Source organism: Antrostomus carolinensis, unplaced genomic scaffold, assembly GCF_000700745.2.
Source record: "Antrostomus carolinensis isolate BGI_N321 unplaced genomic scaffold, ASM70074v2 scaffold29122, whole genome shotgun sequence".
NCBI lineage: Eukaryota > Metazoa > Chordata > Aves > Caprimulgiformes > Caprimulgidae > Antrostomus > Antrostomus carolinensis.
This window is the reverse complement of record NW_010298093.1, coordinates 5,074-19,303: the sequence shown is the minus strand read 5'-3', so window position 1 is coordinate 19,303 and position 14,230 is coordinate 5,074. Positions and strand designations below refer to the sequence as shown.

Below are 14,230 nucleotides of genomic sequence, written 5' to 3'. Positions count from 1 at the left end.
CTTCCCAGCCCCATCCGTACCCAAGAGCCCTACCTGGAGGCAAGGAAGGAAGTTTGCACCCATCTGAAAATGCTCTATACAACAAGCTGGATGGTGACAAACAGCTTCCCACAGCCACATGAGGTGAGTGTAGGGACAAACCCCCATGAACACCAACGTGGTTTGAGAGAGGAAGGGGGATCTACAGCCCTAGCACTCTCCTCCCCTCTTTTCCATTTCCAAAAATGAATTTCTGACACAGTTAAGCACCGCTGCTTCACCAGGGGCTGGATATTTCCTCCAGGACCATCCACCAAGAGGCGTCAGGAGACAGTAAAAGCAAATAAACCTTTGGCACAATAGCAGTGATGCTCCCGGAGCCAGAGCTCCTGGGGTGAATAAAGATCAAGTCTGGCTGTAGAACAAAAGGTTTCAAGTACTTTGTAACAGAGAGAATAACCAAATATTCCTCTTCTGGAAAATTATTATCACTGGGCATTTAACAAGTGCTTGTGAAAAATGCGTGTTTTTATAAAAACTTGTAAAATCCCTCAATAAATGTAATTTTCTAGTACTTTTCATTTTCAGAAATAAAAAGTGGATGCTCAGGAGCACTTGAGCAATGTATCAGCTTGAGCTGCTGTCTAAATGAGCAAAGCTTCCAAAGGAATAGGTTTCAGTTGGTTTATGAGGGTTCATCTGGGCTTGTGTTAAGTCCCACTTCTTCCAGCAGCGAGAATCTGCTGCCACTAAAGTGCAAGGGCAAAAAATAGGTGTCACAAGAATGACTTCAGCTTGGGCCCCATGCTCCCTCCGTGGTGGCTGTGTGGTGGAACAATGGTCCTCCCAGCCAGCATCCTTCAGGTGTGCCAGGGACTCCCCCTACCCCAGGACAGAGTAGGTTTAGGGACAACAAGAACTTGGCTCCCAATTCTGTATCTGTAGGGGATAAGGGCAAACCTCCTCCAAGACACATGTGTGGATAGGATGAGAGGAAATAATTTAAATATATATATTTTAAAAAGAATATCATAAGGGAGAAATAACTTCCAGAAAGCCATACACCTCACCAGAACAAACTTGTCCCAACCCCCAACCTCTTGCCTCTGCCAGGTCCCACATTTCCAGCCCCATGAGCTACTTCCTTACATTTTCCTTCCCCCTTAGAAATTCTTTATGCACTGATTTGTCCTGCAGATTGAGAGACAGTAACTTCCTAAAGCTCCTTTTTACTATGACAAGCTGCTATTTCAGCTTGTCTTCCCCAGCCGCTGAAGTTTGTCTCTGGCAGAGCCACCTGCACTGGAAATTTTCACTTCAGACACCCATTCCCATGTGTGTGGAGCAGCCGTGAGCTGTGATCAGTGGTTAATCATTGCCCGTGCTCAGCAGAGCCCAGAAATAATTTATCCCATGGAGTCACTGTCTCCTCCCATACCCCCCCACCCTCCCTCCATCACCTTCTCTCCCTCTTCTCCAAGAGCCCTCCTTGGCAAGCTTCCATGGGGCTCATTGAAAGGTTCCACTGGAGACCCCCATAAGATGACCTCCAAATTCTTATTTTTAAAATAACTATTTAATTTGGCATCAACTATAATGTAATTCCTGCACTTTAGCCCTAATTCTCCTCCCCTGCTGCCACTCTGGGCCTCCCACCACATGGGAACAGGAGCTGCTCAGCAACACCTTGCTCAGCTCCACATATAAATCGGCATTTGAATGCACCAAGACAGGTTTTTTGGAGAATAGGTGGGATAAAGAAACTTTTTTGGAAAATAAATACTTACTGCACATGCAAGGAAAAAAAACAAACCAACAAAAAAAAAAGCAGTGAGAGCATCAGTGCAGAATGGCCCTGAGCCCAGATCACGTTCAGACCTCAGTGAGGGCACTACTTTAATAACTAACAGGCAACTGCTGGTGTGCAGGACATTATTTTGGGCTGATTTCCAAAGATAATGAGGGTTTGTGATCGTACCACTTGTCTCTCCATAACCCACCAACTTCTGAAGCCATTGTCTGGCTGTAGCTCTGCTGTGGTCAGTAAAAGCATCAGAGATGTTTCTCAGTTCCACCAAAAAATAACAACAATAAAGTATGAGGGACTAAGCAACAAGAAAAGATCCAAACTGTTGCCTGTTCCTCATTTTCAAAGCTTGAGGAGGCCCCAGAAGACATGGAGGGTAGTTATTGTCACATACAGGATGCCTGAGAGGTTGTAGAGGGAAGCAGGAGAGGTATGGGGCAGACATTTGTTAGAAACCACAGGTACCTCCTCACTTTATTTCTGCAGCTAATAGAATAACTTCTACCACGTGGTACTGGGGTACACCAAGAGAGACATTAGTAGGACACGTCAGCCAAAAAGCAAGGGCAGAAAATTATTGCTGAGTACAGCCTAGCAGTTCCTGATCACCCAAAGGTAACTTCATCCATTTCTTCTCCAATCTTTAAGGGCCCCTTTCCTTCAACACTGTGCTGGAAAAGGGAGAAACCAGCATCATTAAACAGCATCCGCCTCGAAGACCTCAAGTAAGACAAGTTTGAAAAGTTCCCTATGAGTTGTTCTGATTGATGGGTTGATATGGGCTTTCCTGGGGACAAGGGCACATCTCACAGCACCACGGTGGGGGAAACAAATAGCCTGGAGCAATGCAAGTAGGAGATCCTACCTCTAGATGATCATCCCTAGATGAACTTATCACCAGCCTAAGTTTGATACCTGTGGCAGAGCAGGTATTTTGACTGCAGAGAGGTTATTTTTGGTTCATTAGCAGAAGAAAGAGGACTTCACCTTCTAAGAACAGCCAAAGAAGGGCCAATGCAGCAAGGCCCTGACTTTGCCCTCCTGCCTGGCTCCATGGGTTGTGCCTCACTGGCCAGCCCTCGTGTGCTGTGGAGATATCCAACAAGGACACATGTCGCAGTGCTGGCTGTGAGGCCACCTCTCCTATAATGACCCACTTTCCTTTGTGATATCTGAGTACCTGCAGCCAAATCTTAGTGCTTCCATGGTGCTAATGTGGCCAAGACAGGTATGTTTGGACACAATGATCTCAAAGGTCTTTTCCAACCAAGCGATTCTATGATCCCATCAAGGTCTGGCATCAGCTCAGGGACAGAGTGACAGGTAAGGCCATGCTTTGCAATAGGGACTGGTGAAAGTACAGAGCAATTATTTTAGGTTTCAAGAACTGCTGTGCATGCTGTGGACCTACATGTACCTTCACCATCTCCCCTCACATATATATACACACGTACATCTGTTTATCTAGATATAAAAAAATATCCTCCCCCAAACAAACATAAAACACCCTCGTTCACTCCTCCGTGACCTTCCTTGTCCCATCCTGCACTTCCCAGATCCCTTCCCCTCCAAGTCTGGAAATCCATGACTCTGCCTCACCTGGCAATTGGCTTTTTGCCCACGTTAGAGTTATCACAACATAACTAAAGCTCCAAAACCATATTTATAGCCATATAATTTACTGCAAAGAAGGAAAGAAAACACAGCCAGTGTACCATGCTGCACAAGAGTTAGAGTTGCTGCTTCATTTAAAAAGAAAACAAAAAAGGTGACAAGAAGTCCTCCACATGCATTTTCTGTCCAGGCTCTTTTCAGTGGTGCCCAGTGACAGGACAAGGGGCAATGGGCACAAACTGGAACACCAGAAGTTCCAGACAAACTTAAGGAAAAACTCTTTCCTGTGAGGGTGCTGGAGCCCTGGGACAGGCTGCCCAGAGAGGGTGTGGAGTCTCCATCTCTGGAGATGTTCCAAACCTACCTGGACACTTTTCTGTGCAACCTGGTGTAGGGAACCTGCTTTGGCAGGGGGGTTGGACTGGATGATCTCCTGAGGTCCCTTCCAACCCCACCATTCTGTGATTCTGGGATATTTTTACGCACTGATGCTTTTATAGAATATAAAACCCAGGTGAGGCTCAGGCTGTCACATGCTCACAGGGCTAAACTGGAGCTGCATTACTGAGGTTGCACCATTCTTGCCATGAATCAGGTTATTTAAAACCCAAACGTGGAGAAGCACACTGCTTTCTGTGCTCCACCTGCATTGTCATGGCTTCCCCACACCCTCCCAAACCAGCCAGCAACACTTCCAACTTCCCATCTCTTACCTGCTTGCTATTTAAGAAGCAAAGCGTCACTGTTTGGCCAAGATTGAGTTCTCTCTCCTTCCCTACATGTCCACAGAGGGTCAAGGAGGAACACTGGGGAACACCACACTCAGCTCTGGATGCCCCAGAGCTGCAGCTCCCCAGTTTTGCTTCTCAGATCTTCCTCCTTCAGAGCCCCAGTCTGAGGTTTCAACTGTGTTTCTTCTCTGCTGCTGACCCAGGCCTGGGGGCTCCAAAACCGAGGGCAAAGAGGGCTCAGAGGGGAAAAAAAAAAAATCAGACAAGGAAGTAGGACAACTCAAGCAGACCTCTCCAAGCATGGGTGCAGCAGGGCATCCTACTCAAAGAAGCACTCAACTGCTAGAAATACCCCCCACCCCTCTTATTTGGCCTCAACTTTTCATTAGCAATTAAGGGTCAATGTTGAACCTGCTGCTGAGACCCTTCTAAGAGAACCCAGCTGCACAGGGCACATCAGCAGCCTAATTAGGTGGCTGGAGGGAGTCCTCAGTGGTCAGTGACTGGGGAAAAACAGAGGCAAATGCACTTCTTGGTTGTTGAACCCATGAAAGAGATTTATTTCGTGGAATCATAGAATGGTTTGGGTTGGAAGGGACCTTAAAGACCCTCCAGTTCCAACCACCCTACCAGCAGCAGGGACACCTTCCACTAGACCAGGTTGCTCAAAGCCTCATCCAGCCTGGCCTTAAACACTTCCAGGGAGGAGCAGCCACAGCTTCTCTGGGCAACCTGTTCCAGTGTCTCACCACCCTCACAGGAAAGAATTTCTTCATCAGATCTCATCTCAATCTCCCCTCTTCCAGTTTCAAGCCATCACCCCTCATTCTATTGCTACTTGCTCTTGTAAAAACCTTCTACACATGGCCCACAACAGCAAACCCTCTGAAGCTGAAGCTGGGCTGCTTTGCTCAAGCCTTCCTTGCTGTGATTAAAGTCTTTTTAATATAATAAAGAACAGAGGAGCCACCAGCCAGGCTGCAGCTCTGGCCAAGATTGGTGACTTCAGAGACCACAGGTGGCTACCAACTATTGAATAATGTGTCCCTGGATTTGGTGGGAGGGTGAGGCACCTGGAATGAGCCCAGCTACACCCAGTGAACTATCGCATGGAATCACAGTCTCATTTAACAATCTCCTCCCAGCATGTAGTTTTTAGTCATTGATCTTATTTCCATTACGAGTGTATTTATGGATTATAAAAACGCTGATAATGCTCATGGCAGGAGTAACAATGCTGTTGATCCTGCCTCCTGCTTCTACCATTGCTGTTAGGGAATGTCAACAGTGAGCTGGCTGCCTTGGTGGCACCTAGGAGTGATCCACAGCCTGGACCACAGTTTGTGGTGTCACATGCTGCCATCTAGTGCCATTTTTTAAGCTTCATATTCAGTTTTGTGAGGTTTTTTTGATCCTGAAAGACATATAAACTTGGCTGTTGGGGCTGATGGGGGATGTCTCCTTGACATGTTGCTGCTGCCTTTTTTCCTCCCATGTTACTGCATTGACTTACAGGACGCTTCAAAATTACTGCTCAGGCTTTGGCAGCAGTTCAATGCTGACAGTCAGAGGCATGTCACCATTTAGAGGACCCTCTAGCTCATATTCAGGAGGTTAATGATGTCCCACATCAAGTATCAGTCAGGTCTTACTGATGAAGTCATAGAATCAAAGAGTCGTTTGGTTGGAAAAGACCTTTGAGATCACTGGGTCCAAACTTACCTGTCCACTACTAAACCATATCTCTGAGCACCTCATCTACCCATCTTTTAAATACCTCCAGGGTTGGTGACAACCACTTCCCTAGGTAGCCCGTTCCAATGCTTGAGAACCCTTTCAGTGAAGAAATTTTTCCTGACAACCAATCTGAACCTTCCTTGATACAACTTGAGGCAATTTCCTCTTGTTCTATCATTAGCTACTTGGAAGAGAAGACACACACCCACCTTGCTACAACCTCCTTTCAAGCAGTTGTAGACAGTGATAAGGTCTCCCCTCAGCCTCCTTTTCTCCAGGATCAACAACCCCAGTTCCCTCAGCCGGGAACTCAGCACACTTGTGCTCCAGACCCTTCCCCAGCTCCGTTGCCCTTCTCTGGACACGCTCCAGCACCTCCATGTCCTTCTTGGAGTGAGGGGCCCAACACTGAACCCAGCACTCGAGCTGCAGCCTCACCAGTGCCCAGTACAAGGGGAAGGATGACTTCCCTGGTCCTGCTAGTCATACTGTTTCAGATACAGGCCAGGATGCTGTTGGCCTTCTTGGCCACCTGGGCACTCTGCTGGCTCATGTTCAGCTGCTGTTGACCAACACCCCCAGGTCCTTTTGTGCCAGGCAGCTCTCCAGCTGCCCTTCCCCACGCCTGCAGTGTTGCATGGGGTCCAAGCCTGTAGCATTGTTTGAGGTAAGTCCTTCATGATGTTCCCCTTAATTTTTATGGAAGTTGGTCCCACCCTAGAAGGGGACACTGGCAATAGCAAGCCTTGAAATGAGCCGGTATCATCTAGTACCTTGGCACAATTTAAACTGACAACTTAGATCCTTAAGATAAAAATCCATGCTCAGAGAAGTGGATAAAGCAAGTCTTTCTGTTCCCATTAGCCACCAGGAAAGGTGCTTTGTACCATGCACAGTCCTGCAGAGAAAGGTTCTACTCAAGGCAACATAAAAGAGACTGGTTGGACAGAGGGAATGGTGCTCTGTGTCTCATATGTCTGGGATCTACCCTTAGATGACCTGCTAGGAGACTTTATAGTATCTGGGATCTGCCCTTGGATGACCTGCTAGGAGACTTTATATTAAATTATGATACTTCTCCATGCTTCAGTTTCAACATGAAGCAATCTGGGCTGGGTTTTGTCTTCACTCTGGTCTTGGCTGGAGCCTTGAGTATCATTGAGGCTCAAAGAGAAATACCTACAGGGATGAAGCTAAAGTCAAAATGGTTGTTTGCTGCTTTGACTCTAATGTAGGAGATTCCCCCAGTTTTGTCCACTCCTGAAGCACCTCAGGAGATGTTCATCTCCCTGAGCATCTGCTAGAGATGCCAGTCTCCTTCCTGTATCACAAGCAACTGGGCCAGAATTGGAGCTGGAAAAATGCCAAGGTAGTTTCAGATCAGGTTCTATGATTGTGTGAAATAAGCAATGCTGAATATTATAAATGTTGGACTTGTAGAGGCTTGAACCTGCTGGCCCTCCACAAACAATCGCTCCTGCAAAGCCCTGGAGTCAGCAAGAACTGGCTGTAAGCCCAAAACTGAAGGTAAGTGCATGGGTCGAGGCCCGTACATGGGTGGTTGCTGGCTGTAGGCTCCTTTCCCTCGTGGTTCAGGCACCTCTAAGAGACAAAGAACACAAGTTGGTGTTTTACACCCGCTGTTCTCCCATCCCTGGCTAAGCCCAGGAGCTGGTTTCAGCACCAATGCGTGGGTGAAAGGATATAAAATAAGAGAAAAGTTTTGGAATCTGCAGTATGACAGTTCCTTGGATGAGGAGAGGGACCTGCTGAGCCAGGACCTTAAATATATTTGAGGCTAAAGGTTTGAGGACCACTTTTTCAAATGGCTGAGCAACTCGAACACCCATTGCTCGCAGTCGGTAGGGACAAAGCTGCAGGTGCCGCGTGCCATAAACATCCCACGCAACTCCAAACGTGCAAAAGTGGTTCCTCCCTTTGGATCATGAGATTATCTTGGACAGCTGACTCAAAGCAGTAACACCTCAAGGGGGAAGAAGCATGTATACATTGTTTTAATTAAGATTTTTTTTCCCCATCATGCCCCAGAGCTGTGAGATAAACTGCAAGTGGAATGGAAATCTGTGATAAATTAACTGCACGTTGGCTACGCAGGGAGACGCTCACTGCCTTTATCCGGGGAGTGCCCAAGGGGCTGGGCACAGATTTGCTGGTTGGTGGCTGTTCCTTTCTCTTTCAGAAGATGCAGGTGTATTTATTTACATTTTTAAACACCTCGTAGGCTGTGGAGAAGAGGGGGCAAAGCCTGAGACACCTCCCTGGAGGGCGGCAGCACTTACACAAGCTGCAGATGCTGGACTTGACCCGCAGGCGTCGAGAGGTAAAACTGAGATGGATTTGGGGAGAGGTTGGGGCTTCCCTTCTCAGACAAGGGTCTGCCCATCCCCAGCGTCTCTCCCATGGACCAAGAGGTCTAAAACCTGTTGGTGGAAAGAGCAAATGAAGCTTTCCTGGTGGTTTAGGCAGAGGCAAGGTGGGGAGCATCCCCAGGGTCCCTGTGATTAGTAATTACTTCTGATCTTTGCAATGCTTTGCTCTCATTTGGCCCATGGAGAAATAACTAAAGAAAAAAACTCTGTCTGGGTCATGTTCTCTCACATACCGAGTTTGGCAAATACCATTTGCCCTGGTTAAACTACTCGCCTGTGTAATTATTTTCAGTGCCAACCCCCTAATGATATGCCGCGTCGAGCTGTTAAAACGTGTTTGCTCCTCTGCTGCTTGTGTTGATGACTCGTTTGCAAACCCAGGCAGAGCTGAAGAGAAATCTCCACAGGGAGGCAAAAATCAACAAACAAAAAATCAAGGAATTCAGCCCAAAGAAAGTCCTCGACACTCTCCAGAGAGGCAACAGCACCGAAAGCCAAGACCTCGTCCCTGCTGAGCACAATCAGCGTTTTCATGGAGACAATCACGGTAAGTGGAATAATTTTCCAAGGAGATGTAAAACTTGCCAGCCTCTTAAATGTCATCAGGGAAATTTCTCTATGGAAGATGCTTCCACCGCTCCATCTCCTACTGTGACACAGTGCAAGTTCAAAGATTGAGGGGGCCAAGCAGTGAGAGGTGGTTGCAAGGCTGGGATGGCTCAGAGTGGGATGCAGGTCTCTGGGCTGCTTCTCTGATAGCATCCAAACAGACCTGAGTAGATGTGGATTAAGAGCTGTGGAATAGCCATAGGGGCATAAAAGCAAAGTCCTCAGGGTCAGGCCTCTGCAGGAGCAGGTTCCCACAGGCAGAAGAGTCTCAGCTGCTCCCACATATAGTAGGTAGTGATCGGACAAGGGGTAATGGCTTTAAATTGGAAGAGGGTGGGTTTAGATGAGATATTAGGAAGAAATTCTTTCCTGTGAGGGTGGTCAGACACTGGAACAGGTTGCCCAAGGAAGTTGTGGCTGCTCCTTCCTGGAAGTGTTCAAGGCCAGGTTGGATGAGGCTTTGAGCAACCTGGTCTAGTGGAAGGTGTCCCTGCTGATGGCAGGGGGGTTGGAACTGGGTGATCTTTAAGGGCCCTTCCAACCCAAACCACTCTATGATTCTATGTCCCCTGCATGGCAAAGTGAGTGTGAGGACAGAAGTTATCCCTGGGGTCCCACATCCTTGGAGAGTTTGGGATCCATCAGGGAGGTGAGCATATAGACTGCATACAGTGAACATACGTGGGCTGGGAGAACCTCTGAAGCTGCACCAACATGATGGTTAAAGAGGTGAAGGAGAAAAAGAAATAGAAAATAAGTGCCTGAAGGTGAACTCTTACACCATGTTTTGCCCCTTGCTCTCTGCCCCAGCACCTGACACCTCCTGCCGGGGACATGCTCAGGTGGACGTAGGCTGTGACAATATCACAGTGATCACTGTGGCAGTTGCCAATTAAAACATACCCTGCCTGCTTTCCTTCAAGCACAAGACACTCTGGCAGAATCTCCACCACAACGTCCATCCATCCTCAGCTGGGGAGCAGAAGCCAAGCCCCAGCCACACACTGACCCAGCGATTGCCTTGTGCAGGCGTGGAGCTGGTCCCTTCCTGGAGGGAGCACAGGGCTGAACGTCTGGTAGCTGCAGTCATTGGTGGGTACACAACTGCATGGTTCCCCAGGAAAATATACCAGGGCACATGGTGCAAACAGCTAGCTCAAATCTCCAGCTGGGGTCAAGCAGGGTGGGCTTCAGAACAGCTCTTCTACTGTACCAGGTTGTGGTTATCTCTCAAATTTTTCTACTTTGGAGAAAAGAAGTGTGATGTTCCCTTGCAGAAAAAGGGAAATCTGGATGACTTGAGATCACTGGTTATTTTCAGGGACTTTGTGAGACTCTTTGTTGGGAGAAGAGTCAGCCTTGTCTCTCCCCTTTGACACTCTGAGTGAAGGACGGAAGGAGGGTACCCACATACATTTGGGATCTTGAACCTTTCAGTAGGTCTTCTCTAGCAAAGCATCTCTGGGCACGTTGGGGAGCTGGAACCAGGCTCAGCAGGAGAAAGAAATGGAGAATGAGCTGCTTGAGCAACAGCTGCAGGAGATTTACTCCTGGTTTTGTCATTGCATGGTCCACCATGTGCATGGTGTAGCCTCTGAACTCCTGTCATCCTTAAATGACCACGGGGTAAATGTTACAGTCACTGAGGTTACTCATTTTTTAGGTTTAGCTTTATATGGAAACCACTTCCCACTGCCCAGAGCCAGGCAATTTCCATCACAGATTTGCGTCCTTCTGGGTGATGTGTAAGTGAGATGAGATGTTTCCACTTAGACAATTTCCAGCCCTAGCTCTGTGTTACTTTCAACATCTGATGTGAAAACGCATCAGATGAAATTCATTTAATGGCAACAGATCTCAGCCTCCCTCGGGCAGGTTGTCCTGCTGCAGCCCATGCCATCGTGCAGGAGGGAGCATGGCATGGTCTGTGTGACAGCGATGTCAGCAAACACTGAGCAGAACCTCTGCATTCACTACACTCCTCGAGGATGGGCGAGCAGGACGTAGCATAAATCTGGAGCACTGACCTGCAGTGTTTGAATGTGGCCATTGACTTAAGCTTTGGGGCATTGGTTGATGGAGGCTGGAAGGGTTGGAAAAGCCACACAAGGTGACCGCACTGTCCCCAGTGAAGGGGAAATCAAAGTGAATCTCAGCTGCCACTTTGTACTGACATCCCCAAGGCACGAGCCCTGCTCTGCTTTGTTTGCCACAGTGTGCACGTGACAGTTGGCTTTGGCACACACTGGACACGTGTCACCGAGGGTAAAAATGCTTAAATCAGTGAAAAACCTGTCTGCCAGCAAACTTTGACCAGGAGAAAGGGGAACAGACTTGCTGCTCCTATTCCCTCATGTTTCTTTATCTCAGCTCTCTTCTGCTTGGAGATAAAACCATACTGCCTCTTGCCAGACTCTATATTCACCAAATATAATCCTGAGTGTATTACACTGTACCCTGACCAGCCACTGGAACAAGCTGCCCAGAGAGGTGGTGGAGTCTGCATCTCTGGAGATGTTCAAAACCCGCCTGGATGCTTTCCTGTGCAACCTGCTGTAGGGAACCTGTTTTAGCAGGGGGGTTGGACCAGATGATCTGAGGTCTCTTCCAACCCCACCATTCTGTGATCCTGTGAGCCTGGGGTCTGGTCTTACAGGTATCTCAATCTTCTTTCATAGAATCATAGAATGGTTTGGGTTGGAAGGGACCTTAAAGCTCATCCAGTTCCAACCACCCTGCCATCAGCAGGGACACCTTCCACTAGACCAGGTTGTTCAAAGCCTCATCCAACCTGGCCTTGAGCAATTCCAGGGAGGAGCAGCCACAGCTTCTCTGGGCAACCTGTTCCAGTGTCTGACCACCCTCACATCAAAGAATTTCTTCCTCAGATCTCATCTCAGTCTCCCCTCTTCCAGTTTAAAGCCATTAAACATTCTTTACATGCCTCCAGCTGCCCATCGCCATTTCCAGCTAAACCCTAGGAGACTGCCCATGCAGCTCTGCAAAATTATGGTGGTTTTTTTTTTCTCCTCAAGGAAACACATGGGGTGGAGGACTCTACAGGCAACATGATGGGGCTGAACTCTCTCCAGACAGGAGCAGGAAGTTTGACCCATGGTTCTGCAGGGAGCCATGGACAAGAGATCTGTTCTGGGACACCTCCAGCACAAGCTCTGAGGAGTGGGAAAGGGAAGAAAAGATTTACCGCAAACCTACGCTTGTGAGAACCAAGACAGAGAGAATTTCTCTCTTTGATGACTTCTTTGATAAGGATTTCTAGTGGTGTGACTTGGGGTGAAGGGACATGCTGAAGAAACGAGCCTCTGGTGGGGCTGAAAACACCCTGGATGGATGGTCTGAGGGTGGAGACACGATGGACAGCTGGAAATGAGGAGGTCACTGATGTGGAGCAAATGATGACTGTCTGGTTTATGTGGCTGAATCAAAATATCTCGGGGAAAAAATAGCTTGGACCGAGCAACCATGAAGTAGGGGTAGAGGGAGGAGGAGGAGGGTGGCAAAAAAAAACAAGCAGAAGCTGGAAAATATTCTGGGTTAACCCCAAATATTGAGTTCCAGCTGAAATGAAATGTTTCGTTTGCCTTTGGGTTACTCAACCTTTGTCTTTAACTTTCTGTTTTTAACCTTATATCCTCTTCTAAACCACAAAAACCCAGTTCAAAATGCAAGGTAAAATGATTCATTTCAGAAATCTTTAAAATAAATATTCTGACATTTTTTTAATTTCTTTTTGCCTTTTTTTTTAATTTAAAAAAATTTCCTCTCCTCCCCTGCCCTGGACAGTGACATACATCTACTTTCTCCAGTAATAACCTCCAGTTTTATGGATCATTTTCTGAAAAAGCTGGTTTTCATTTACTTGTTTTCTCTGTTCAGGGTTCAGTGCTGCGCAGGGAGTGGTACAAACTGAGGGATCTCCAGCATCTTACGCTGGTGGTGCTGGTCAAGGCTGCTGCATCCACCAAGAATTTAAACAAGCTGCCCTGTTGCAACCTGACATTTCCAAATATATTAATACAGATGGTTATATGAAGGGTACCAGATCTAGCAAAGAGCTCCATTCAGTTTCTATTTCTCCTAAACTTTATTTTTTTCATAAAGTTATCTTCTTTTTCTTTATAAAGCAGTTTGTTGTCTGAGAGAGAACCTCACCCAGTTTTCCTGTCTCCTATCTGGTTGTCTTTGTAAGTCTGTAAAGGCCACCACAGTCAAGGTCCATTATCTTTGTGGAAATTGGTAGATCATTCAAGCACATATATGAAATGATTCCCGGGGGTTTCAGTTACACATCTTGTGGTTATTTTAATGTGACAGACTGGATATGTGGGGGACTGGTGCTACACCAGGGAGGGACAGAGCCCACCACCAGCCCTGGCCCTGGGAAGAAGACCTGCCTGATTCCCAGTGCCAATTTTACCTCCGTTTGAAGTTGCAGAGTTGATGGAGGGCAATAACCCTTCCTCATATCTCCTGCTTGTCTCCCTGGGTGTCTCTAAAACCTACCCAAGGGTAAAACATCTTCAAAGCAGGTCATTGGCCCAGGACAGGGACTCCAGGAGTAACAAATACAATTATCATCACAGTGATTTTCATTTCCTTCAGCTGGAAATCTTATCCTCTTATTTTTCAAGTCAAGACATCCAGATTAACTAGATCTGGAATCAATTCTCAATTACCCAGGACAGCACAGGTTTTGGGTAGCTCAGGAGAGATGAGGCATGTCCGGCATCACTGTCTCAAACCTGTGCTACATCCCACAAAGCTGTTTTGGATGTGTCTGCACTGCATCCTCAGCTTCCTAGATTACATAGCCAGAAAAAGAGCAGGAGACATGTTTTTACACATATTTAGGGGAATTAGACAACCATGGCTGACTTGGTTTCAATGGTATTTAGCTATTTGTCTCTCTCAGGCTTTATTGAAAATCCCAGGCAGAGCAAGAGCTGGAAATCAAAGCCACAGTCCCAAATCAAATCCGGAGCCTCCAGCACAGCTGCCCAGCTTCTCTGTCCTGATTTCACCTCTCTCTTTTTGACACTCCTAAATGTATAGCCCATTACACCATGTCTACATGCTTCATGGAGAAAATTGCTCCTTGGAGAAAGCCCACATGCCGTGTGTGAAAAGCCAAGAAAACAAACCCCAACACAGAGAAGGAGGAAGAAGGGAACTGATTTAAATGAGAAAGGAGAACTGCTCTCGGCTAATGAGTCTGTATCCAGAGTCTGTGTGTTTTAAAAATGTCCCTGAGAACTTTGATGATAAACACGGTCATCATGTGTGAGCTAGAAATATCATGAGAGCTTTGAATTCCACGTTGAGGGTATGCTGAAAAGGTCAAT

The 14,230-nt window shown here is 47.2% G+C and overlaps 1 protein-coding gene across 1 annotated transcript; it reads left to right on the top strand.

The window, feature by feature from the left end:
* Positions 1-2,434: 2,434 nt before the first annotated feature.
* CCDC198 (coiled-coil domain containing 198) lies at positions 2,435-12,147 on the top strand (the record flags this gene model as incomplete). Its single annotated transcript, XM_010162344.1, has 5 exons — positions 2,435-2,511; positions 7,309-7,395; positions 8,111-8,209; positions 8,640-8,805; positions 11,903-12,147. Coding segments are annotated over 5 exons (674 nt in total), but the record flags the coding sequence as incomplete, so codon positions are not given.
* Between the last annotated feature and the right edge of the window lie 2,083 nt (positions 12,148-14,230).